The sequence below is a fragment of the Neomonachus schauinslandi genome, chromosome 7, assembly GCF_002201575.2.
Source record: "Neomonachus schauinslandi chromosome 7, ASM220157v2, whole genome shotgun sequence".
In the NCBI taxonomy this organism is placed as follows: domain Eukaryota; kingdom Metazoa; phylum Chordata; class Mammalia; order Carnivora; family Phocidae; genus Neomonachus; species Neomonachus schauinslandi.
In genome coordinates, this window is record NC_058409.1 from 72,110,729 (window position 1) to 72,138,333 (window position 27,605).

At 39.2% G+C, this 27,605-nt stretch overlaps 2 protein-coding genes across 6 annotated transcripts in view; one reads left to right on the forward strand and one right to left on the reverse strand.

Moving 5' to 3' along the window:
* CAST (calpastatin) overlaps nucleotides 1-21,082 on the forward strand; it is a 111,812-nt gene extending 90,730 nt beyond the window's left edge. For 4 of the 5 annotated variants that reach the window (XM_044917027.1, XM_021701655.2, XM_021701668.2 and 1 more), the window contains 9 exons: nucleotides 153-224; nucleotides 3,873-3,971; nucleotides 5,597-5,704; nucleotides 6,979-7,071; nucleotides 8,315-8,359; nucleotides 8,767-8,859; nucleotides 10,113-10,184; nucleotides 17,708-17,773; nucleotides 18,728-21,082. In XM_044917027.1, the coding sequence (XP_044772962.1) occupies nucleotides 153-224; nucleotides 3,873-3,971; nucleotides 5,597-5,704; nucleotides 6,979-7,071; nucleotides 8,315-8,359; nucleotides 8,767-8,859; nucleotides 10,113-10,184; nucleotides 17,708-17,758 (633 nt within the window). In that variant the 3' untranslated portion in view covers nucleotides 17,759-17,773; nucleotides 18,728-21,082. The remainder of the gene's footprint in view (nucleotides 1-152; nucleotides 225-3,872; nucleotides 3,972-5,596; nucleotides 5,705-6,978; nucleotides 7,072-8,314; nucleotides 8,360-8,766; nucleotides 8,860-10,112; nucleotides 10,185-17,707; nucleotides 17,774-18,727) is intronic. The other variant, XM_044917029.1, reaches the window with a different exon arrangement.
* A 184-nt stretch (nucleotides 21,083-21,266) lies between these two features.
* ERAP1 (endoplasmic reticulum aminopeptidase 1) overlaps nucleotides 21,267-27,605 on the reverse strand; it is a 36,779-nt gene continuing 30,440 nt past the window's right edge. The window contains exons 16-19 of the mRNA XM_021701690.1: nucleotides 27,262-27,423; nucleotides 26,638-26,778; nucleotides 25,994-26,075; nucleotides 21,267-22,240 (exon numbers count right to left, since the gene is read on the reverse strand). Of these exons, the coding sequence (XP_021557365.1) occupies nucleotides 22,085-22,240; nucleotides 25,994-26,075; nucleotides 26,638-26,778; nucleotides 27,262-27,423 (541 nt within the window). The 3' untranslated portion in view covers nucleotides 21,267-22,084. The remainder of the gene's footprint in view (nucleotides 22,241-25,993; nucleotides 26,076-26,637; nucleotides 26,779-27,261; nucleotides 27,424-27,605) is intronic.

Genomic DNA, 27,605 nt, shown 5'->3' on the forward strand with positions numbered 1-27,605 from the left:
CTCTAAGCGTATCTTTCTTACTTGGCCCTGATTGTTAATTCTGGAAGGGCATGGCTTTCTTTTTAATAAGCTGATCAGCCATAAATAGTGACATCCTTTGAAGAGGAAACAGATGAGGGGGCATTTGTTGATACATTTCTTGGTTCTTACAGCCCATGAGTGAAGACTTCCTTCTTGATGCTTTGTCTAAGGACTTCGCTGGTTCCCCAAACTCTGCATCTCTTGTAAGTCTGAAACTCCTGGTTTTATTTCCTTACTTGTAGGGTGGCAGAAATAAATGGAAACACTTAAATTACATTTAGAGTGATTTAGAATCTGACCTTGGAGCTGAGGAAACAGTCACAGAATTAAAGGCCTTCAACCCATTGTGGCCATGAAATGTGTGTCCTATCATGAAATAGTGTTCCAGAGCAGTGGATATTTGCAACAGTGTAACTAATTGAACCAATGAGCATATACTCTTTATCAAGTATACTTAGGAAAAGAGAATTTAAAACTGAATTTACCCAAAAAGTACATCTCAAATAACTTTACCTGTTGATATTTCTACAATTTATCATCTTCTGGAATTGCCTCCTAGGGAAATTTAGCTCTGTGTAGAACAGATAGTTCCTCAAAGGGAATTTTGTTACTAGAAATTTCAGGAAATGTTGGGTAATGGTAAGCAGGTTGCTCTACTATAGGATTTTTTAGAGCTTATTTATATGCAAATGTATTGTAAGTCTGTTGGAGTGCCCAAACTTGTATAATTCCAGATCGTTTTTTTTGTGGGATCTGGGTTGTCTATTTACAGGGTTCTTATGTGGACAATGGCATAGACAATATATCAGTAGAGAAACAAAATGAGTAGCAACTAAGAGAAATAGTGATTCCTTGGAGTTGCTCATTTTTGGACTTGATGAAGCAATAAACGCTTCAAAGACAGGATTACTAACCAGTGCATGGTCCTCACTGGACCCCTATGAAAGCATGATGCCCAGGCAGTACGTACAAGTCACCCCATTCCATGACCTTCCCCTTTTCCTCCTCCATACAAACAGATTACAGTACAGAGAAGCTCCCGAGTCCTGATTTAGGGGAGAATATAAAGTGAGCAGTACGCCCAGGAATGTGGAGTCATATCGTTAGAGTGCTGCAAAACAACAGATGGAGGGGGTGGGGGCGCATGCCTTAATCACCTTCCCCATACTGTTTGTATTATTATAATAGTTAGGGCTTTTCTTTTAGAAATTCAAAGAAAATGTAACTGAATTTATACCCACCCAAGAAATGTATAGCAGTGAAATGACTAGAGATAAAATAACCAACCATTTTTTAAAAAAAATTATAATCTTGGAAAATTAGTCTAGCAAAGGGAAAAATTTATTAGTGTCTATCATGAACAAAGTAGAAATAACCAATTACAGTAAGAGTTCAAAGTAGAAAATTATTTGGGGGAAAGTCCCAAGAACTTTGGAGGAAAAGTATCATATTCTGACTCATAATTAATGTTCAAATATAAAGGAGTGCCTGCTGTGCATTCCATGTTCTTTGATCACAATAAAATAGAAATTCTATTTAAAAAGAGAAATTTAGGGGTGCCTGAGTGGCTCAGCCAGATAAGCGTCTGCCTTCTGCTCAGGTTCTGATCTCAGGGTCCTGGGATCCAGACCCGTGTTGGGCTCCCCTCTCAGCTGGGAGCCTGCTTCTCCCTCTCCCTTTGCTGCTCCCCTGCTTGAAAACAATAAAAATAAAAAGAGAAAGTTAAAAACATTCCACTACCACTGAAATCAAGAAGTAAATTCTGAAGAGACTATTTTAAAAAATCAAGTATAAGACATTTGCAAATCAAAATCTTTGATAAATAGCCAAATAAGTATTCATGAGATACAATATCATAAATACCTTCCTTCATCAACAATGAAGGAAAAGCGAAATCTGATTAACCAAATGTTTATTGAATTTTGAATTTCAAACTTAAGCTATTATAAAGCTTTGACTAAAGTCACTCAAATCTGTAGATGTATAATTTTTAACAAACAGAATATAGAATTATTAAAGTAATTATTTACCACTGTCAGAAATTCAAGATTTATTTAATATTAGGGAAATCCATATAGCATAGTAGTGTATCAGAGAGGAACAATCAGTTATGTCCATATAAAAGATGTATTTCAAATTTCATATGCCTTCATATTTTAAATAAAAACCTTTAAAAAGTAGGTAATCCCTTAATGTATTAAAGAGTATATTTAACTTCAAGAATCAAATATTCAGAATTAAGCTAGAGGCATTTCCTTTAGAAAAAAAGTGTAAGAAGTTGATTTTATTGTCATTTCTGCTTAGTGGTGTATGAAGAATCAATAACAACACATGAAAAAGAAATGACAAGTATGAAAAAGGAACATTTGTGCATTTGTAGATATCCGTAGTTGTAGATACCACATTTGTAGATACCATTGTGCATGCTGTGTACATCAGTAACAGATTGGAAAATATAGTTAGTACGAGACGTCAGACATTAAAGAAAAGAGCAGTAGATGAACAGAAAAATGAGAACATGAATTAAAACATCTAAGATAGTTTGACTCCGTGTCTTAAAAGAATCACGACAAATCTCTACAGCCATTTTATAAGTCAGTTTTTTAACTTAAAATAGCACTTCATATAACTCAATAAAATTGTTCTAAAATATGTTTGAAAAGCTAAAGCAAATATATAAAAACATGAAAAAATACTGAAAAGCATTTTTCAAAAGCATTTTGCAGTATTTTTAGGAAAGATGACTTCAAATATAGGAATTGATTTATATGATAATGATAAATTCAATTCTGATTCAGAATGCAAAGCTATAGATCAATGGGAAAAAAACTGAGAAATGAACATAAAAGATTTAGTATATTTTTTAAAGGAGAATAAATCATTATTTCAGAAAGATTCTGGAATAATATACTATTTAACATTAAGAAAAATAACACTGAAGCCACACAACATATACCAGGTATAAAGCAACACTGGGACATCATTATACACCTTGTATCAGAATTAAAAATATGTAACAGATTTCTAACTGAGGCAGGGGAGGCCACAGAAAGCAAGCATGCTGATTCATTGCCCTCCACAGTACAAATGTCTAGCAGCTCTGGAGAGGCAGGGCAGTTTGTCAGGATCGAGCCAGCGCCATAAAAAGAACCACTCTTAGAACTCACACAGAGCAACTAATTATAAAGAAGAAAGCTGAAAAACTGCAAACAACCTAAATGTACACCAAAAAATGTGTAAACAGACCCTGCAACTCTCATTAGATTGTTGAACATTTGGAATAATAAATATCAATAGGAATTAATAGATGGTGTAACCTGCAACTATGGAGGAGGAAGAATCAAAATTGCCTTTAAAATTTGTGTTATTTTGCATCCATTTGGATGAAGAGAATAAATAGTAATAAAGCTGTATTAAAAATTTTATTTAAGGGGCTTTGGGCTGGCTCAGTTGGTGGAGCCTGTGACTCGTGATCTTGGTTTGTGAGTTCAGGCCCCATGTTGGGTGTAAAGATTCCTTAAAATCTTTAAAAAAAAAAATGTATTTAGGGATGCCTGGGTGGCTGAGTCGTTAAGCATCTGCCTTTGGCTCAGGTCATGATCCCAGGGTCCTGGGATCGAGCCCCGCATCGGGCTCCCTGCTCTGAGGGAGGCCTGCTTCTCCCTCTCCCATTCCCCCTGCTTGTGCTCTCTCTCTCCTCTGATAAATAAAATCTTTAAAAAGATGTATTTATGTGATGGCATTGCAGGCATAGTTTTGTATATATTACTGACATGTATATGAAGTGTAATGTGTATATATTTGTGTGTGTGTGTGTATATATATATATATATATTTTTTTTTTACAAAAGAAATTTGAAGACGCTAACCTTCCTGCTGTCATCTCTGAAGTGGTCTCCCAAACCCCAGCTCCCACCACGCACGCCGCCGGCCCACCCCCTGACACTGTGGTAAGCAGCATCTTAGAAATAGGTTTTTACAGTAACAACAAGAAGAAAGAAAATAGGCCCCTTGCCTTAGAGTAAATGAAAATACATAAAATCGTTAGGAAGATAAAGCCCCTTCTGTTTTAGAAGAGAGAAGACTGGCGATTTTGGGAGGTGGCAGAATATCTGAATTAATTAAATGAAACAATGTTTATGAAGTATTTTACACATAGTCCAGGAGCTTAATATTACTGTTGCTTTATTAGAATTGAAAGAGCAGGAGTGTGCATCGTGTATATATTCGAATTATTAGATTTGACGAATTCTTTAGCTTTCCTGATTATTTTCTCCTCCTTTATATTTTTCCTGACACATGCTATAAATACTCTGCATTATTGAACCTCGTTTATTTTATGGAATTGCTCAGTGTTTGAGCTCCTTCTCCCAAAAACTCAAATATGTCATGTTAGAGCAGTTTTCCTCCCATTCATACCAGGAAAACTTTGTCATTTTCATGGTAGCAATACAAAAACCTCAGCATCAATACTCTTTTAATTATTTACATGTTCTGAGGCAGTTCTGTGGGACCAAAGCTTTTCCAGACTTCCTTGATTAATTTTCTGTGCAGTACCAAATTATACATTATCGAGGCGAGGAGACCACACCACCTCAAAGAGATTGCCCTAAACCAGATCCCCATCTCCTTTGGGTGAGAACTAGTACCTCGTTTGCTAGATGAAGAAGAAGAAGCTTTAGTGAAGTCAGCTATGCTTCCTTTCCTTTTGATGTAGCATCAAAGCTTGCTGCTTAGTGCTGTAGTCTGAGATTCTGAATGAATTTTCATCCTGTTCGGTCAGCCTCAGGATTATCTGAAAATATCCAGAGGCCGTGGGTAGCTCCACCATTAACAGCTCTAATCCTGGGCTCCAATGAAGCTCTTATAACCAGTAAAATGGGTGGGTGTGGGTGTGTGTGTGTGGGGGGGGTGTGTGTGTGTCCCCACAATGACGAAAGTGCCCGTGCACAGAAAGGAAGAATCATTAATGAGCCAGGCTGCTGTTTACCCTTCAGTCCTTATGACTCAAGTGAGGGCTCTGCCCTGGCTGAGGGGGGTGGTGAACATCTGCAATCCAAAGCCTGTATGCCTTTCACAGGTATGTTTTAGGATGACACCTTTCCCATCCCATTTCCCATCATAAAGTCTAGTTTCAGTTAATATTTTGTATGAAGCCATCACTCAGACTCCTTGTAAATCTTTACTTAAATGAGTAAATGTGGGAATCAGAAAATAAGCTACCATAATTCATGTGTTTTCTTTCCTGAGCCCTCAGACTGTCACCAGGAGTGTTGCATGCACTGAATGCCTAGGAAGACGCATTTTCCAACAAAGCAGGCCAGGAACCCCCTTATTTTTGGAGCCTCTTGTTTTCTTTTTTAGGAGAGAGAGGCATCAGGGGGTAGGGTGGGGTAGACAGGCCAACGGAAGTGTGGACCACGAAAGATTAGGGGAAGGAGCGCCACCCAAGGGCCTGCCCACTTCCCAGGTGAAAATCTCATGAGTTTATGGAAGTCTTAGTGGCCGTGTCAGGGCCACATTCCAAGAGGACCTGATTTGGCTAACCAGTGACTAATTCAGATTGACTTTTTAGCAGAGTGACAACAAAGAACTGGACGATGCGTTGGATCAACTTTCTGACAGTCTAGGACAAAGGCAGCCTGATCCAGATGACAACAAACCAATAGAGGATAAGGTCAAGGTAAAAAAATACATAAGTTAAATCTAAGGTTTTCATAGCGTAGAGTATCCTACCATGCACATAAAAGGAAAAAAAATCCACTTCTGACTTTGGAGTTTTAGTGAACAGTTGGGTAACTTAAGTCTCATTTTTTCCTTCTCTATAGTCTGTTGAATTTTTTGCCTCAGTAAGGACTATGCTAGGGCACACGCTCAGGCGGATGTCCTGTTTGTGAGACCAGACTTAGTTATGATGGAAAAGTACAGCTCTGCTTTACTTTCATTCTTTTCCCACATTAACTTTTCTTGGTTTTATCTGGCAATAAGCATCTCTCATATATATGACCCACAGATATGTGCATTTTTTAGGGTGACATATTCTGTGCATGTAGGGGCAGAGGTCCCCTATTTGTCAGATTTCCCTAGGAGACTCCTAAGCCGTCATAACTCTGCATGCAAACCCCTAAATGCAGCATTGGGCCAGGAGTCAGCACTGAGCAGAAGCGTGTCTGTAAGGCAAACACTGTTAGCTCTACACACCTTCTAGAACATCAGTAAGTGCTTATTCATGCTACATGATCCGTTTAGCTTGGAAGTGACCAGCCAGATCCATGTCCCAGGGCATTTCAAAGGATCCTTAGGTCTTCACTCTCCCACTGTTATAGGACCACTGATGTGAACTTGACCTGTATTTGAAAAATGAAATAATGATGAAGAAAAATGAAGCCTGTTCCCCCTTAATCCCCCCCCAGGGGGATGGGGTGGGGAGTGAATGTCTGTGACAGACGTGCCCCCATGAGGTGAGGATGCAGGGAGGTGAAGCCGCCGCTTCCCCAGCAGCAGGTGCTTCCTCCCCCACAACTGAAGCAGTCAGCACACTCATTCAGATTGGCTGTGCGGGCTGGTCCTTCAGCGTTGCTCTGAAACATCAAGGTTGTAAATAGTTCCTCTCTCAAAATCAAAGTACAGTGACTTACCTTATTTAAAAAGTGACACTCACATAAAGACAAAAGATAGTTTATACACTTGGTTTTTCTCTTTCCATGATTTCTAAGGATAAATATTTCATCATTTATCTTAAAATACAGGTAGAAATCCACACGTGTGGATTGATGTGTAGAAGCACCTAGATTCACTTTTCTTCATCGAGTCATCGTCTGTTGAAGTTACCCGTTTTGTTGTTACTTAGAAAATAAAGAGACTGTTTATCTCGGGGGAGTAGAATAAATGCTGACTGCTGCGTTTTAGAAAGTACTAAGTGAAGGAGCAGATATTCTGTCTGTTCCATGTTTACAGGAAAGAGCTAAAGCCGAACACAGAGACAAGCTGGGAGAAAGAGATGACACCATCCCCCCTGAATATAGACACCTCTTGGATAATGATGAGGAGGTAAGTGAAGGCAGATGTCTAGGTTGGATATATAGCACAAAGCTGTAATTTGAATCTCCTTTGCAAGGAATAGGAGGTGCACTTTTCACAGTAGCATAAAAATGTCACATAAAGGAGTCCTTTTAATGTCTCTCCTGAGCAGCTTGTCTAGGATTCTGATGAATACTTATTCAAGCCAGTATCGTTTGATGTTCACTACCCTGGGCGCTGTGGTATACACCGAGTTGAATAGTGTTCAGTCAGTCACTGGTGCTTAAGATTCCAGGGCATGTGCACAGATGCATTCTCTTTGCAAGAAAAGGCTATAAAAAATAATGGTAGTTGTACTCCTGCCTAAAGCAGACAAAGGAGCTGGTACTGGACTAATTCTAAATAAATAAATAAGGCCCCTCTGCAACTTGGGCTCTTCCTTTATTCCTCTGTACCACCTGCAGCACTATTCCGAGTAAAGACAGGCAAAACCATATTCCCCGTCCCAAGTCCTCTTGCTAGATCTAAATATACTCTGTCAGGTCTTCGGCTGTTTGTCTCTAAAGGAAACCAGTTTTCCTTAGGTCAGCCGGGCCTGTAACCTTTCCTTTCAGCTTCTCGTTGCAAGTCAGTGAGCTGAGAAAGAACCCTTTTCGGGCCTGTTGAGCGAGAAACAAGGAAGCCTAAATTAGAGCCTTCCCATTCTCTACTGATTGATTGGGTGGGGTTGAGGACTCCCTGATTGGAAGTGTTTTCTTCAGTGTCTCTTAGAGAAATCAATTCTCCTTGCTTGCATTCTGTATTCCTGAAGATAGCATTTCTACATCCTGCTAGAAGCCTCCCTGCTTGGATAGTGCTGTTTGACCCTGCTTCTATTCCATGGGAAAGGTATTATTTAATGTCCTTGCCTGTGTAGATGGGTAAAGTCCCTGCTGAGTTATACTTGTAATCCTGAAAAAAAGAAAAACATATGCCATTCCAACCCCTCAAAGCCTTCCAACATATAATAAGCTCTTATAAATAAGACAGAAAAACACAAGTTACTTTTTGTAATATTCTAAGTCGAATTTTAACACATGATGGCAGGAAGTTCCTAAATAATTGTTTCCTTCACTTCCACAACCAGACTCTTGAGGTTTATCACTTCCTGTACATCTCTGCTCCATTGCATCTCAGGCAAGGCATTAAACCATAGAGTCTACAATTACCGACTACACCGAGGGAAACCTTTACAAAGATCTATGTTTAACCAATAACCTGCCTTGTTTTTAAGGGCAAACCAGCAAAGCCACCTGCAAAGAAACCCAAGGACTCAAAGGTAAATACCATAGCAGCATGTTGCCATAAACAAAGTTTTTTTTTCATTCTAGCTGAACTTTATTTTGCTTTTTAGAAATCTGAAATTTATCAAATGGCTGCCCTGTGCTTGGTACAATGTGAAGATGAGTGGCTGTGTGTGATTTCTCTCTTTTAGCCCTCACAAGAGCACATGTAGACAGACCCGCTTTTCAGATTGAACAATTGAGGCTCAGAATACTAAGCAAACTTGTGTAAAAGGGAAGAAAGTAAAGCTGTAAGGATTTTCATGTTTTAATTTAGGAAAAGAATGTCAGCAAGGTTTCCTCTTTCTTTTAAGACCGTATTTTCAGTGATGTGGAAAAATGTCCCTTACGGTATTTTTGCCTCGTGCTCCTTCACTGATGGTTATTTCTGTTAATATCTCAGAAACCTGAAGATGACAAAGACCCCATCGATGCCCTGTCAGGCGATTTTGACAGCTGTCCTGCACCCACAGGATCCTCAGAGAACACAGCAGAGGTGCTATACTTCTTCATATGGACTTTGTGTGTCTACATAGAGCTGTAGGCTGCAGAATGAATTCAATGATGCCATAGAGAACTTGAAAAAATCCATAATTATATTACCCAACATTATTGGCCATATTTATCTTTTTCCATAAGTATATGTTTTACATAGTTGTGTGTGTATATATATATATTCAATACATTATATGTAATATAATTTATATATTACATATTATATATAATTTATATATACTTGAATGTTAAATATATATATAGGATACATATATATGATCCATTACTTCAGGTAATATGCATAAGTTTAAGTCCATATCTAATACATTACTTAATACTATTTCATAAGTGTTTTTCATGTCGCTGTATAACCTCCCAAAGCCATAATGTTTGATGGCCACACTCTTGGCATTGGACACTAATGCTTTGTCTCTGCTCATTTAAAATGAGAGCAGTCCCCACCTGCACGGTGCCTTCTCATGGCTGTTGCCCCCTGGGGTTTCCTCTCCTTTCTGCCAGTGCCCAGCTGGCTGATTCCCGCCCGAGGCCCAGGCCCGAACTCTGGGCTACGCTCGGCCTGTGTATTATGCCAGTGAGCTGTGCACTTTATGCTTCAGCTGTGCTCAGCATTAGCAGAATTCCTGGGACATAGCAGGTGCTCAAAACATGTGATTAAAGGTGAATGAAAAAAATAGGTGGTACAACAAGTATGTGGCCTTTAACCTATAGCCATACCCTTATATAAATCATATAGAAAAGTGAATTGAGTGACCTTGACTGTCATTTTCAGAATAATACTGCAGATCTGTTTGCTATTGTTTTGCTCTTATTAAACACCTCTCCCAATCACTGAATTGTCAGTCCTCCCCTTGTTGGGTGATTTAATTTCTAGACTACCTCAGCATCCTTTTTCTCGCTCCTGGATGCATAATGCCTTTTCGGTGAATAGGACTTTGTATGAGACTTGCCTCCAGCTCTCTGTGATGATTTCTATTGTTAAATTTGTTTTCCATAACACTGAAAATGAGTATCCCATTCTTGCTTTGTTGGCACATAAAAACTGGTATCGATAAAAACAGTTTTGATGAGCAAAATTCCTCATGGAAATTGGCAGAACATCAGGTGACCCACATTTTCCTCTGTATTTTTAATCCTTTTTACTTTCTACCTTAACCACTTCTGAGTTTTCCATTATATGAGTATACTCGATGGGCTGATGATAACAGTAGCCTCATTATGTTTCCTTTGCTTTAGGACAAAGTCAAGAGAACTGCTCCCAGCACCAAAGCAGCCAAGAATGGAGGTAAAGCAAAGGTGTCCGCCAAGGTAAACAGCCCTAAATATTACTACAAAGTAGCAATTACATGGAGTAGCATTTATCCTTTTAACCATTAAGTTTCTAACTGGAATCTATTCAGAATATCCTAGAGCGCATCTTGCTTAAGAAATTGAAGTTTTAGAGACTTAGAAAAGTATGTGGGACTTTAGAAATCTAAATGATCATTCTTAACACAATTCAGATTTCTTGCACTTCCCCCCTCTGTCTCACAAACTATGGATGAGCCCATTCTAATTTTATGGTTTGCAATGCCCACCGAGCTGTCTGTGCTAGCCCATAATCAATGTAGGCCCTCTCCCAATCCCACTTTCTTCAGACTCTCTTCCAGCTATATCCCCCACTGTGTGCAGCTAGCTTTGCCTTCAACTTCAAAGAGAAAGTTGAGGCCACCCTGCACAAAATCCCAAAGGTCCCCTCCCCACTGACAACCCTCTCCCTTGCTTGCCCTGATGTGGCCCTTCTCTCTGAGGGGTCAATAATCCACTCTCTCCAATCTGTTCATCTTGATTCTTTGTCCTTGCATTAGAAACAATTCCAGTTCTTTCACCACTTTAAAAGCAATTCTCCTGGGGCGCCTGGGTGGCTCAGTCGTTAAGCATCTGCCTTCGGCTCAGGTCATGATCCCGGGGTCCTGGGATCGAGCCCCGCATCGGGCTCTCTGCTCCGCGGGAAGCCTGCTTCTCCCTCTCTCACTTCCCCTGCTTGTGTTCCCTCTCTCACTGTGTCTCTCTCTGTCAAATAAATAAATAAAATTTAAAAAAAAAAAATAAAAGCAATTCTCCAGGTATAAGCCTACAGCCCAATTCCTTCCATACTTTGACCTCCCTCAGACATCTAGGACTCCTGCTTCCTCTGCTTGAGCCCTGCCCATGACCAGTGATGACTTACTGGTTGCTAGTTCATTGGTCCTTATCAATCCTTAGTTTACTTGATCTCTCAGTAGTAGGCTTTGGGGCATTAAGAGTCGATACTGTGGTAGATTGAGCCTTTGGCAAATACTTAGCAGGGTGAATTTTTTATCCCTCCCCACCCTCCAAAGACCCACAGCACTACTTGAAATTGCCTACTGCACATTCCCATTTGTGTATAACACATTGACAAATCAGATTCATATACTGTGTTTCATTAAATGTAAACCACTAGTTATAAAAAAAAAAAACCATTATATACCATTAAGGAAAAAAGTCAGCAATTTGATTATGAGATATTATGCACTGTAAAAACCGTAGCAAATTCAGACATTTAAATGGTGGTGGCGGCAGTAGGGGGGATAATGCCAAGAAATGTGGTTGGTATAAATTTTAGGACATGGAAGTAGTATACAGAATTAAGATCTAGGGTTTCTATGATCCAGAATATTCATTAGATGCCACCTGGAAGGGAAGACTATTAGTTCTACTTTCTAGAGCACCGTGAAAAATGATGTACTAAGACCCATGAGTAGAAGTTACAGGGTCCAAGGGCACCTGGCTGCCTCAGTCAGTAGAGCTGTAACTCGATCTCCGGGTTGTGAGCTCAAGCCCCATGCTGGGTGTAGAGATTACTTAAAAAAAAAAAAAAAAAAAGTTACAGGGTCTGATTTCTTAGAGCTGGGCATTAATGAAGTGAAACTGTTGGGAGATGCCTATTAAAATTACTCAAAGTGTGCTCAGGGCAGGAATGCAAATTAGATGAGACAACTTCTAGATCCTTTCCTATTCCAAGAACATAGAATTTAAAGGGTTATTACTATGATCCCCTGACTACAATGAGAAACTGAAGGTATAGCTTTATATGCCAGCTGCATCAAAACTCTAGGAAGCAAAATGGTGACCTACCTTCTCCCATGGACACACTGAACCTACAGGTGCATATCCAACAATGTCCTGTGAAAAAAAGCCCAAAACTAGCTGAGTGACTCCTACTTATCTAGAAAATGAGAGCATCCCAAATGGAAGCAGATAGGAGACAGGAACACAATCTTACCAGAAACCCAACCCTAGTCACATGACCCATAATCAAAAGGGAACTCAAAACCCACAGCTTCTTCCTGAGGAGCAAAGCATTTGAACCTCTCATTAGACACCCCAGCTTTTAAGACCTGCATTTGAGAGAGAAGCCCACAAATATATAGCTCTGAAATCCAGTGGGGCTTGTATCCACAAGCCCCACAAGGCTTTAGTGACCTGCGAAATTTTCTTAAAGGGCTTGAGAGCACAGACTCACCTGCTCCAGAGTCCAGCATGGAGGCAGCCAATTGAAAAGCACCCAGACTTTCTGTGAAAGTGTAATGGCTCATCTTACACATTGGCCTCAGGGTCAGGCATCTTATGTAACACTTGTCTAGGGGCCTGTTTAAATACTTTGCAAGACAGAGGCTGGTGGACACCATCTTTCTATCTCCCCCTGCCTCACTTCAGTCATCAGTATCTCCTGGAAGGCAGTTAATGTATCATCTGGAAATCTAGTTTTTGTGACTGCCATCTAAGGGACCCCCCAGATCACTGGGCTCTGGCTAGCCAGCAGGACTTTTAGATTGTGGTCTCACTGGACTGTATATATATATGCATTCTTTAACTGATGCCATGTAAGGCATTGGCTTCCAGTCAGCTTCAATCTGGATGCTGACAAGAGATCCTCCCCTTTGGGACCCTGACAGAACATGGCACCCTCTCAAACACTAAGACCCACTAAAAATAAAATTGTCTAAGCAGCCTATCACAAGGGTTTGAGAGCCAACCAAGAGCTCGGGCAGGGTTGAACAATAAGTTTCATCTCCTGCATCAGGACACTCCTTCAGGACTACCAGAGTGTCTGTTTGATTTAAGGTATAGAAACCAACACAGAGTCAAGGAACATAAAGCAGTGGATGAATAGGCTCCAAATCAAAGAACAAGATCAAATCTCAGGGGGAACTCAAACAAAAAACAAAATAGAATGGACCTAAGCTATTTACCTGATGAAGAGGTCAACATAATAGTTAAAAAGATGCTCACCAGGGGCATCTGGGTGGCTCAGTCAGTTAAGCGTCCAATTCTTGATTTCAGCTCAGGTCATGAGATCAAGCTCCATATTGGGCTCCGTGCTCAGTAGGGAGTCTGCTTGGGATTCTCCCTTTGCCTCCTCCCTGCCACACACACACACTCTCAAATAAACAAATATTTAAAAAAAAAAAAAAAGCTTCTCACCCAATTTGGGAGAGGAATGAATGAACACAGTACCAAACAGAAGTCACAGTGCTGAAGAATACAGTAACTGAACTGAAAAATTGAACAGTCTATGAAGCATAAGAAAGGATTAGTGAACATAAAGACATAGCAGAACTCACCCACTCAGAGCAATAAAAAGAAAAAAGAATGGGGGGAGAAAAAGTAAAGATAGGTTAAGGGACTTACAGGACAACATCAAGTAGATGAACATTATCGGGGTCCCAGAAGGAGAAGAGATAAAGGAGAAGAGATAATGGCCGAGCCCTTCCCTAACCTGCAGAAGGAAACAGACATCCAGATCCAGGATGACCATAGGATCCCCCAAGAAGATGAATTTAAAGACACCCACACCAAGTAACATTATAACTGAAAAATCACAAGTTAAAATCAAGAGAATCTTCAACACAGCAAAAGAAAATCAACGGTCTCTATCAGCAGACTGTTGGCAGAAACTTTGCAGGCCAGAGCTAGTGGCAGGATCTATTCACGAAGTGCTGAAATTAAAAAAACAAAAACAACAACAACAACAAACTTTCAACTAAGAATCTTCTACCTAGCAAAGTTGTCATTCAGAATAGAGAGCAAAAGTTTTCCGGATAAGGAAAAGCCAAAAGAGTTCATCAGCACTAAGCTAGCCTTACAAGCCATGTTAAAGGGACTTCTTGAAGCTGAAAATAAAGGGTGCTCATTAGTATCAGGAAAACTTATGGAAGAACAAATCTCACTGCAAAGGTAAATATACAGTAAAATTTAGAATAATGTGAAGGTGTAAATCAATCATGTACAAAGCCAGTATGAAGGTTAAAAGACAAAAGTAGTAAAAACTGACTATAATAATCCACTAAGGGATACACAAGATAAAAATATGTAAAATGCATGTCAAAAAACAAAGGATGGGAGGAGTAAAAATATACAACTTTAGAGTGCAAACTTGTTATCAACTGTAAGTAGACTTTTACGTTGTCATACAAAAACTTCATAGTAACTACAAAGCAAAAATCAATAGTAAATGCACAAAAAATAGGAATATAAGCTTACTAATACAGAAAGTCATCAAATCACAAAGGAATAGAGAAAAGGAAAAGAGGATCTACAAAACAGCCAAAAAACAATTAAAATGGCAATGACTGCATAATGACCAGTTACATGCCAACATAATGAACTGTTTAAAAGAGAGAAACCTACATCCTACTGAGACTGAAATCAGGATGAAATAGTAATTACTGACCAGTTCAGACTAAGGAGATTAAAGCAGTAATCAGAAGCCTCCCAAACATTCAGGGCAAGAGAGCTTCACTAGAGAATTCTACCAAATATTCAAAGAATAATTAATACCAATCCTTCTCAAACTCTTCCAAAAAATAGAGAAGGAAAGAACACTTCCAAAGTGATGTTATAGGACAAGCATTACTCTGATAACCAACGCACAGCAGGACATAAAATCACAAGCCAATATTCCTGATGAACATAGATTTTAAAAATATCCTCAAAATATTATCAAATGGATCATATATCATTATCAAGTGGGATTTATTCCAGGGATGCAAGGCTGGTTCAACACCCCTGAATCATTCAATGTAATATATACCACATTAATAAAATGGAGGATAAAAATCCTCTCATTTCAACAGAAGCAGAAAAAGCATTGGATAAATTTCAACTTTCACTTATGATAACTCAACTAAGTTGGTATATATAGAGACATACCTTAACATAACAAAAGCCATATATGACAGACCCAAAGCTAGCATCATACTTAATGGTGAAAAGCTGAAAACTTTCTTTTAAAATTAGGAAGACAAAAATGCCCACTCACCACTTTTATTCAACATTCTATTAAAAGTCCTGTTCAAAGCACTTAGGCAAGAAAAAGAAATAAAAGGCATCCAAATTGGAAAGCAAGAAGTAAAACTGTCACTATTTTCAGATGATAGAATATTATATATAAAAGATACCAAGAATTCCACCAGACTGTTGAATTTAGTAAGGCTGCAGCATACGAAAATCGATATACAATAATATGTTGCAATTCTATATGTTAATAACAATAAAATTAAGGAAACTCCCATTTAGTTATATCAAAAAATAAAATACCTAGAAATAAATTTAACCAGGGAGCTCAAAGAACTATCCACTGAGAACTAGAAGACATTGATGAAAGAAATTGAAGAAGGCACAACTAAATGTAAAGATTCTGTACTTAAGGGATTGGAAGATGTAATATTGTTAAAATGTCCATACTACCCAAAACAATATACAGATTCAGTTCAGTCCCCATCAATATTGCAATGACATTTTTTCACAAATATTTTAAAAATCCTAAAACTTGTATAAAACTACAGAAGACCCTGAATAGCCAAAACAGTCTTGAGAATAACTAAGCCAGAGGCATCACACTCCCAATTTTAAACTATCCTACAAAACTATAGTTAACCAAAACAGTAATGGTATTGGCATGAAAACACACACATAGATCAACTGAACAGAGTAGAGAGCCCAGAAATAAGGCCACACATATATGGTCATTTTACAACAAAAAGAGTCGAGAATATACAATGGGGAAAGGGAAAGTCTTTTCAGTAGTATTGGGAAAGCTGGACCCCCATCTTAAACCATACATAAAAATAAAATGTTATTAAAGACTTGAATTCAAGACCTGAAACCAGAACACTTCTAGAAGAAAACATAGGTGGTAAGCTCCTTAACATAAGTCTTAGGAGGGATTTCATGGATTTGATACCAAAAGCAAAGTCAACAAAAGCAAAAATTAACAAAAGGGACTAGATCAAACTAAAAGCTTCTACACAGCAAAGAAAACCACCAACAAAATGAAAAAACGACAGACCCAATGGGAAAAAATATTTGCAAATCCTACATCTGATAAGGGCTTAATATTCAAAATGTATAAAAAAAATTCAATAGCAAAAAGCAAGCAACATGATCAAAAAAAATGGGCAAATAGAATATTTTTCCAAAGACATACAGATGGCCCACAGGCCCATGAATATGTGCTCATCACCATTAATCATCAAGGAAATGCAAATCAAAACCACAATGAGGTATCACCTCACAGCTGTTAGAGTACCTATCATCAAAAAGAAGTAAGTGTTGGAGAGGATGTGGAGAAAAGGGAACCTCACACACTCTTGGTGGGAATGTAAATTGGTGCAGTCACTAAGGAAAGCAGGACAGAGGTTTTTCAAAAAATTACAAATAGAAATAGCCTATGATCCAGCAGTTCTTCCTTTGGGTATTTATGCTAAGAAAAAGAAAACTTAGGAAAATATATGCACCCCTATATTCATGGCAGCCTTAATTACAAGAGCCTAGAAATGGATACAATCGAAGTGTCCATCAATGGCTGTATGGATCAAGTAGATGTGTATATATACAATAGGATACTCTTCAGCCATAAAAAAGAAGGAAATCTTGCCATTTGTGATAACATGAATGGACCTTGAGAGCATCATGGTAAGTGAAGTAAGTCATTCAGAGAAAGATAAATACCACATGATCTCACTTACCTGGGGAATCTAAAAAACAAAAGTAAGCTCATCAGCTGGTGGTTGCCAGAGGAGAGAGGGGTGTGGGGTGGGTGAGAAGGGTGAAGGTCAGAAGATACAAACTTCCAGTTATTTAAAAAAAAAAAAAGTCATGGGAAATAATAGTACAACCTAGTGACTATAGTTCATAATGCTGTATTTGCATATTTGAAAGTTGCTAACAGAGATCTTAGATGTTCTCATCACAAGGGGAAAAAATTTTAACTAGACTTACTGTGTTCATCATTTTGCAATATATACCAAATACCGAATATTGTGCACTTGAAACTAATGTTATATGTCAATTTTATACCTCAAAAAAGGAGTGAAACCCATAAAGGATATAGGAAACCAGATTTGATAATTAGTTGCTCATGCATTTATCTCTAAGAGATTATATTCTCAGCGGATTAGCTGCCCACCAATGCCCCTAAGAGTGAATTCATCACTATAGAACGAATGAATAGAATCTAAGAACACCTGTGTTTTTTCTTCAATTACCCTAGCCTTCAAAAAAAAAAAAGAAAAAATTAGAGTAAAATACTTTAAATCACTTAAGGTTATTTTTAGTTTACAAACTTGAAGGAGAACAATTCATAGTTTGGACTAAATGAAAAGGAAATCCTTAGGCCCATCTTATTTTCCTCCACTGACCTGTCATCTTTTGACCCTTTAATTCTGAAAAGCCCATCTCCTCTTAAGCATCTTCTGATAGATCTGCTTTTTGATACTTAATCCAGGAAAAAAGGAGATCAGTGATGGTTCTGCTTTCCCTTTTAGGCAAAAGAGGAAATTTCCAAGCTAAAAGCTGATGGAAAAAATACAAGTTAAAGTTCACACTATTTGGTAAGTTGGGTGTTTGTTGTGAATGAAGACTACTGTACCTTCCACAGACCTGTGTTATAGGCGAGGGAAACAGTCCACTTCTTACCTATGCTCTCTTTATACTATTGGCATGAAATGTACATTGCACTGTCGAGGTTAATTTGCTGAAAAGCAATAAATGGAATCATCTGCTACTGGAATGTTTAAAAATAGTAATCTTATAATTAAGAGCTCTTTAAAATATCAGGCCAGACTCCTAAAGAAAATGACCACCTAAGTCTAGCCAAGTCTTTGACACCCAAATGCTTATGACTGCAGGTTACTGTGACAAAGCCCAGATAGCCTGTGACATCTTACAGAGAAATGTCATGATGCTGATGTTACTGAAAGACCAACATGGTAGGCTGGACAGAAGTACCCCTATGGTCTAGTGGAAATTACAGGGTTTTCTGGAACAAAGGCAAAAGAAAAGGCTGCAAAAGTAAAATCAACAAAAGTGGTCAAAGTCAAGTGCTTTGTTTAATTGTACTTGATAGTGACTGACTAACTCATTTGGATGAGGGAATCTCTGAGATATATGTTGAGGGCCCTTATAATTCTTACTATGTAATTCCTCTTATCGGAGAATAGGTCTTAATTCTAAGTCATCAAACCTTATGACCACTGGCTGACCAAAGCCTAAAGAAAATTAAAATGTAGGTTAGATTGGGTTAGTCTTTGTCACCATGGTCTTTTATTTCCTTTAACAAGGGGGAGGTGTCCTTATTAGAACTATTCCAAAGATTTTCACCCAAATTACAAGTTTTCTATTTTCTAAATTCTAGAATTTTCTAAGAACATGCTCATGTTTACTTATAGGAAATTCCTTGTTGCTGTCAGTGCTTTTACTAAATGTTAAATTTACTATGCCTGTATCAAGAAAATTATGTATCAAACGGTTTACTGGATTTTTTTTTTTCCTTTGTATTTTTCAAGGTAACTGCCTATAAAATCTTCAGCAGGTGGATGGTGACTTTTGAAGGACTTTTGAGTGACTTTGAACAACAGTAAATTTTTCTGGGTGGCTTCTAGACAGTGTTACTTGTCGAATCTTGACATCCTAAACATTGGTTATTCTTTCCCCAGAAAGAAAATGAATTTGTGTGGTTCATCTGTGTTATTGTACTGAGTGTTGATAAACTTTGAATTTTTAAAAAATGCCTTCAGTTGGGAGAGACAGGAACTTTATATTTCTATGAGATATATTTGATAGTTTCTTAAAGCAACACATGAAAAAAGAAAAAACCTTTGCAAACGTTTGCACATTCTACACACAGTGCCTGTAAATCTCATTCGTATTTTCAGTTAGCACTTAATTCTTTTGTTGTGGTTAGCATTTGGAAAACAATGCTTTGAACATGTTGAATGTCCTCATTTCTCATGATCCATTTCCTCTTGGGCTTTGGAACTGTACTTGAGATTTCTTTGGGTTAATGTTTATAAGTCAAACCTAAAATATTGTACATTGGGCACATTATCTCCTCTTGGGCTGCTAATAAATTGATAGCCTGGACAGACCAGGACACGCTGCACCCAGGACTCTTTTTTGCCAGGGGTTAGGACTTCTGCACCTTAGAGCCAGCACAAAAGATACTGAGACTTGAATCAAGTCAGAAGAGCAGAATGCATTCTGTGTCACCACATAACAAGTTCCAAGAATAGTGAAATCTAATCCTTAAAATATGCACAGGTCTTGAACGCACTTGGGTTACTGTGTTAAGCTATGCTTTCCATTTCTGATACGTGTAACCAGAACAGCCGATCACTCGCTTAGAGCCATTGCCCTGTTTGTTAGTCCGTGCACTGTATCCCGTCTGGCTTCAGGGAAGTTGGGTTTACCAAATACAAAAACTTCGACTTGAAAGAAAAATAAAAAAGCCATCCGGAATTTAAAAACCTGTTTACCCCCACAGCAATTCAAGAACTAGATTCTGAGATCCTATGACTTTGAATGCTTTCTCAGATCTTTTGGAATGCATTGTTTATGAACATAGCACTGATATCCTTGAGGGGAGTCTGATAAATACTTAATTTCATCCTTATTTCTTGGTACTGAATGCAGGAAAAGATAATCAGGTCCATGTCATCAAACTGATCTGCAGTTTGTTTCAGAGAGTACAGCCTTCCCTAGCAGGTATTCTAAGTTTTTATAAGAACTGGACTGACTTCACTAAAACTAAGTATCACCAATACTGTCTAAGGGTGGGGGAGGACAAAAAAAAAAAGGACAATTGCTTATAATGGGGCATAAAATTAATTCTTTAAAACTTCTCTTTAAAAAACATGCACATACCTATAGAATTTCAAACTTCAGCCATTTTAAATGCTGTGTATCTATCCCATGAGAGATGCAGGCATTATCCTTTTATTCTAAATCTGGGAAATAAAAGCCGGTGTTAGGGTGACTAAACATAACGAGAACATAAAAAAACACTGTTCCTCTAGGATTTAACTGTATTTCCCTTTCTTCTAATTACATAGTATTAAGTTGGGGTTTTTTTTTTTTTTTTTAAGTGAAACTGTCGGCATTGACAGATAGTGTGCAGGGAAGCTGCTGCAGTATTACTGATTTCCATGCATATATACAAGTACTTTTAAATCCAAAGATTTAAGGCATGCTTTTAAGGCATGTAAAAGGCACTCTGCATATGCCTTTTTGTGAATGAGAAAGGTCTTCAAGACTTGGCAATGACTAGACCACACTACAGAATTGGAGTCCTCTTGAAACCTAGCTCATGAGGAGGAAATCATTGCAAATGTCTGCTTAGAGGCCAAGAAAACAATCTTTAGTACAAAAAAAAAAAAAAAGGTGTTTGCATTGTTGTAACAATATTGTATCTATTCAGAAAATGGGACTTCACCAACTAAAGCAAATTAAAATAGGTTCCACAGGTGACCAGAAGTGAAGACCACTATTTCCATGTTTCATTCAATCCAAATACAGAACACAATTAAAAATATTTTACATTAAAATCTTGGCTTTGTATGTCTTTTAGAAAGTTAATACCTGGGGTTGGAAATTACCAGCAATTTCGGGTTTTGTTTTGATTTCTCAAACCATCAGACCATGCAATACATACAAAAATAGAATTGTAAACACATTTATGTCCAGAAGTCACTCTGTTCCACAGTGTATTAGAACACATTGACATTTTTCATATCCTATTCAAGTTTTACAGTATATTAAAACTCATAAAAGACTTCAAAGACAATACATTGTCCACACTTACACTAATCGTATTTTCAGTTATAGAGTATATAATTTATGGGAGACTGCCGCGACTTAGTCGCAGTAAGTGCCACTGACAAGTTATTGGGGAATCGTGAGCTAGGCCGACTATGAAGCAGGGGGAAGAAGCGTCACCTACCCAAGGATCAACAGCTCCCAGGTTCAACTTCAGAAGAAAGCCTTCTCCTCTAGACCTGAATGCGCTCTGCTTTTTCAGAGGGACACTATCAGTCAGGGTCCCTGAGGAAGTAGACCACACACTCAGGATTATTTGAGGAGGGTTCCAAAAAATTTTTTTTTCCTCAACAAAGATGAGGGTAGGATGGAAGGAGCCCACAGGTACCACCAGGGCCCGTCCAAAGCCAGGCACTCACTCCACCCCTCCCTCGGCCTGGAGGGATGAGAGGAGGAAGCTGCTGTAAGAAGGAAGACGTTGAAAGGACTGTGAGGGAAAGAGGGCCACCTCTCAGGAGCTAGTTTGGGTGGAGGTCAGCCAGGGAACCAGGGTAATAAAACACCCCCTTGTACTCTCTCCTACCCCAGCTCCCACCTGCCTGCTGGGAGACTGACCAAAAGTCAGAGAGCCAACAAGCCTGAGGCCATGGGCCTAGAGGTCAGCCTCTGGGCCTGCAGCAGGGAAGGGAAAGGTGGAATGTACTGGCTGGGTCACCGATCCAAGCGTTCATTGTTCAGCAGCCCCCACTATTCACAAGTCTTTAGGGGACAGTGACTAGCTTATGGATGACACACACATGGGGAGCAGGGCTTTGGAAAGCACAAGGCTTAAGTATAAGGAAACAAGGAATAAGGTACTCCTCCACAGTAGGGAACCCACCCACCCCTTGGGTTAACATTGCAGGGCAACACCTATCAATAAAAGACACAGCAGCAGTAACCCATCGATGGACAATTGAGTAGCCAGTCTTTTCATAGGAATAGTCCAATGAGGAAGGAAAAGGCAGTATCTTCAATGGAGCCAAAACAATCATCTCTAATTTGAAAATAATCACATTTGACAACATTTTAGCAATCACACATCACAGGAACCAGCGAGGAACAAACTGTTAGAGCAGTTCAAGCTTCTCGCTTTGTAGCCACACTCTGATCTTCTCAAAATTCTTATCCATCCAACGGATGTTTTCCCCAATGGTTTCAATTGTTTGCTGGACACAACGTAGCTGAGAACCCTTTTCTTTCAAAGAGCTGAAGAATTCTTTTACCTGGTAAGGAAAAACCAGATTTTTAAAAAATTAATTATATTACACAAATCTAAGTTCAGGCTAGTTAAAACTGAAGCCAAATTTCCAGCATTTGTCAAAATTCTACATAGAAGGCAGTGCCAGGTGTCTGGATACAATTATGTACACATAAACTTAAGCTATATGAAATGAGCCCATGCCTCATGAGGTCAGATTTTTATTTTTCTCTGCAGTTTTTATTTATTCACAGTTGCCAGATTCTAAAAGACTTCACTGTATACTGTTTAATAATTAGGGTTTGAGTGTATTTATTATGTGTTGTTACATACACGCAGATGCAAACTTTTTTTTTAAACATGGTATCTAAAAAGCAGAATGTGCAGAGTATCTTCTTGGCCAAATAAAACAGTTCCAACCACACAAATGCAGTCTTTCTCCATGGGTCTGGCCTTAGAGATCATTAGAGAAACACGGAGGAAAAGCGTTCTTAGCAAGTTAGGGTGGTAATCCCCCCAAACGTTGCCAAATTTTTTTTATCCTAATCCACAATCCATGTATTGTTCCTCTAAGATAAAATCCACACAAAGTTGCCCATGTTTTAACGAGATAAGAGACAGCTGTCCCCTCCTCTTGTTTCATGGCTGGGTTTCTTAACTCCTTTAAGCTCACATGAGAAATAGAAATAGTCTGGCTCTGCCCCAGGATGGACTACTGTGGTACTGTTTCACCTGAAAAGGGTCTTAGCCTTGTCCCCTAAGTTTTCACAGCATTAATCCGTAAGTTTTTGACTGTGGAGATAGGAAGTAAGTCTAGGCCAAGATGTATTATTTATTCAACATGGATTCCAGACATTTAATTCCTTAAAAATCCATGTTATAATATCCTATTTTAAGTTTGAGAATAAGAGAGGGGTAAGAACAGGCTTTTGAAAGGTCAAATCCCAATTTTAAACGATTCGGGGTTCTTTTAAAATTGTATCTCAATACCGCTTTCTGAGGAGCTCCAGGCCCGCCCTCCTGCTCTAGCCGCCTAGGGAACATGGACCGCGCCTCGTGGTCCGCCTTCGGGTGCAGCTCAGCCCACTGGTTCACACTCTCAGACTCCAGATTAATATTCAGGTCAGAGAACAACTGTAGGCACTTTTCAGCAGTCCAGTAACATCAAAAATTTTACTAAGTATTTAATGATTAGACATAGTAAGTTACTTAAATATTTTCAAATAATCCTGAAGGAGCCCTTCACAAGGGTACCACTAAGAGAGACCTTTAAGAGCTGTAACAAAGCCAGCTGATAAGCCTTGCCCTCAAGCTTTTCCTGACCCCAAATTCTCTGTCCTATCCTCATCGACCTTGGGAAATGGAGCATCCCAACTGAGTGTTGGATTCAAACCTGCCTCCTTGAGAGTATTTTCTGTGCAATAAGCAGTGCGATATAGAGATAGAAAAGAAACGGTTTTAGCCTACTAGTTTGACCCTTTGTAAACAAGTTAACTTCTCTGGGACTCAATTTCCTCTTTTGTAAAGTAAGGCTGATCTCTCCCTCACAGAGCACTGGGGAGAACGTAGTTACATAATGTGGGTCAAGTGCAGAACCCAAACCCCAGCCATGTATCAGGGATTCAGCCTCATCCGTTTATTCATGAACATGTCCTCTGGCACTTACTCATCCCTCCAGCCTAATTACACTGCTATACACAGAGGCGGCGGCAAGGGACCAGGCAAGGGACCCTTGTCCTCCTAGAGCTTACACTCTACCTGGGAAGACAAGCAGTCAACACGGTTATTATTAATCTACTATCGTGGACAAAATACACTGAGGCTAGGAGTGACTGGGATGGGGGTGGCCTGCTTTCCACAGAGCAGCCCAGGAAGGTGACATGTGATGTGGGACCTGTAAAGGATTCAACAAGCCTTCGGCTGACAAGTTAGGCAAAGAGCAAGCCAGGCACAGAGAAATTTAGAGGCTGAGACAGCATCAGCCCCTTCTGGGCCAGAAGCAGGCAGCAGCTGAGCGGCTCAAGTGTCACAGGAGGGTGATCCACGGCGCCACACGCGCACTAGCAGGAGCCCGGTCATCATGGTCATGTGCACGCGGGGAGGGAAGGTTTGGAATTTATTCCAAGGTCAACAGGTCAGGTTTCAAGGAAGGGTCAGTCATGGGCTGATTTTCAGTTTTAAATGTGGAAAATGGTCTGGTGTTGGCAAAGCGGGAAGCCGTTCAGGAGGCCCTCGCCGTAGGCCAGGCAAGAACGCAGAAAAGCCTGGGGTGCCGTAAAAGCAGATGAGTGCACAGATACAGTACAGATGCTGGAAGCAAAGCCAGTGAGATTCCGGGACGAACTGGATGTGAAGGCCAGTTAGGGCTCCGGGCTGACTCCTACACAGGAGGATGTTCTCCCTTCTGATGACATCCAGGCTTTTCCACTTCCATGCCCTACCTCAGGCCTTTTGCACCTGATGTTTCCTCTGCACACAACACACACCTGCATTTCCATCGGTATCTGCTCAGAAGTCTCCCCATCATCCCATAGAACAAAGCTCCCTTACCCCGTCACTCTCTCCTTACCTCACCTCATTCATCTTCAGAGCATATAGCCTGACTTAGGTCGCTTTGTCTCTGAGTCCCCCAGTAGAATTTAAGCTCTATGAGGGCAAGGGCTTGGTCTACCATGTCAATCTTAGAGTAAAAATGTCGTATCTTTAAAGAATTACTGAGAAAACAAAGGGATGAGCAAGTGACTGAAAGAAATGTTTTGTTGCTACAGATCTGGTTTATGGACAGCTGTCTAGCTACTCCTAGCTCATGGCTGGTCCTCATCATCACACAGAATAGCTCTGCTGTAGACCTCACTAGAGTTCATCCTTGAATTATTAGGTGCCAGTTAATTTTACAAGCCTGCATGAAAACTAGAGAGAAGGGATGTGACATTTCTTTTGCATTTTCAAAGCATTCTCCCTGTATCAAGCTCTATCATGGTATAACCAGCCTGTACAATGGAACTATTCCTAAAAAGATCAGTATTAGGTTCTCAGCTTTTATCTATGGGCAACCTATTTTTAAAGCCTTGTAAAATTTTCTGTGCCTTTGAAAACATTATTATAGAAGGGACACCACACAACAATGACCTTGACATCAAATTCCTCAAAGATTAAGGCTGAAAGAAAAGTCTGCCTTTCTGGGAAACTTGTATGTTCCATGGTTCCCTCCTACTAGACAATGAGAATAACTCCTACTGTTTTCTCATTTTTTCCTGACTGCTAGGAACCTGTGGTACATTTAGGGTACAATTGCAATAAATTATCCTCAGCATAAATCCCTCATATAGTTAACTCTTTCTGTAAATTATGCAGCTTTTTGTTATTTAACATTTCTTTTACATATCGACCTTGTAAGTTGCCTAAAATTCTTTCTCAAAGTGAATGTCATAAATAAGTAACGAGAAATCTTGAACCTGGATAGCAGAGAACCAAGATTCCAGACCTGCCTCTTTCATAACAACTAGATGATCATGTAGGTCATTTATACATCTAATGATCACTTTTAACATCCTAAGAAATAGAGATTAAATGTCTCCAGTAATTTCTTAAGTCCAAACGTTTGTAATGACAGAGCTAAGACTTCTTGATGTGTTGAGGAAGAGGCATAGTTTTCAATAGTTTGCATCCAAAAAGAACACCTACTAGGTGACAAAATCCATTCCTAACTCATCACACCATTATTTTGTCTACCCCATATTTATTAGCTAATTGTCACTTAAATTTAACTTTTGGTTACCTCTTCAAGCCGTGCTCTTGTGGAGAACTGACTTGTTGTTCCGATTACCATATAGGTTAGGGAAGATGAGCCAAGTTCAAACCTGGAAATGGAAATTGTCAAGATGTATCATAAAATATTTATTCATTCGACATGTGTTTTTATGTGCCTTGTGCACGTTACAGCATTTAACTAGAAACTGCTCAGGCATAAAAAATCCATGACATGAGCCCTACCCTCCAATGCGTTAAGATGTGGTTGTAAAAAAAAAAAAAATACACCAACCACTGAATAAATGATTCAGTACCCAAAAGAAAGCGGTAGAGGCTTAGTAAGTGCTACAAGAGCAAGGCAAAGGCAGGTGCAAGCAAGCAGAAGTGGTAAACCACAATGTGGGATGAACTATGCACAGGAGGGCTTCAAATTGGTCTGCGGGTGCAGAAAAGGATTCTTCCAGATAGACTGGAACAGCTGACCACCCAGATTCATGAGTTAGCACTAAATTTAAGTTCTCTATTTTCAGAACAGTTTTTTAAGGACCTCTACTTGCTATCTTCAATCAAAAAACCCCCTCTAGATGATCACTGTTGTTTTACAAACAAAGCTAAAACACAGGCAGGTTCATGGACCTTTCTAATCACAGCACAATTTTTGGCACTACTTACTTTTCTATCAGTTTATCCCAGTTTTCCCTCAGAAACTGCCAGGCCAATCGATATCCCACCGGGTTCCTACCAACAGCTCCAAGAATATGTGGAAACTCTTGAATTTTTATTACATCTCCCTTAAAACCTTCATCTAGTAGCCTAGAATGATTAAGAGAAGAAATGTTAACAATAGAGAGTCTCTGGAAAAGTTATGAATTACTTCAATAAAATAATGTGTGAAAGAAAAAAGCCCATCTGTCAATAATAAACACAAGATAAATAGGTGACCAGAGCACTAATAAAGTTGGTACAGCTACATAATAAAAACATTTAGTGTTTACAACACCCATTCTCATATAGTCTCTTGTTTGTTCATAAGAGAAAATAGGTAAGAAAGGCCTATGTCGTATGTATTTCTAAACATGTTATTTTAAAGAGACACAAACATATATTCCTTTAAATACTTTTCCTAACACCTGCTTCTCCCCTAATTAATTACTGTACTGATTAGATGTATGCCCACTTGAATAAATATTCCCAGCAGTAAAGGCAATTCCCAGCCAAGAGAACAAAAAGAGATGTCGGAAGGATCTGAGTTCATCTAATTCCTCTTGGCCACATGAACATGAACAAATTACTCACCACTGAAGCTTTTCCTCATCTTGACTAATACTGAGGGCAAATTCAATTTTTTTTTTCTCAGAAGTAGACAAAGATGACTGATACTTTCTATAAAGAAAATCCCATCCTTCAGGGTTTTGGACCCCCACAGCAAACACTGCCAAGGTCACGTCGTTGGGCAGGCTATGGAAAAGAACATCGCTGGTGAGAGTCTGAGATGCAGGAAGTGTGTTTGGATGTAGAGTGGTGACCAATGACAAACTGATAAACTGGCCCACTGATCAGAGCAACATGCCCGGAAATATAAACAAAAATCCGCTCTTTCCTTCAGTTAGATTTTATGAGAGAGACAGAAGGAAGTATCT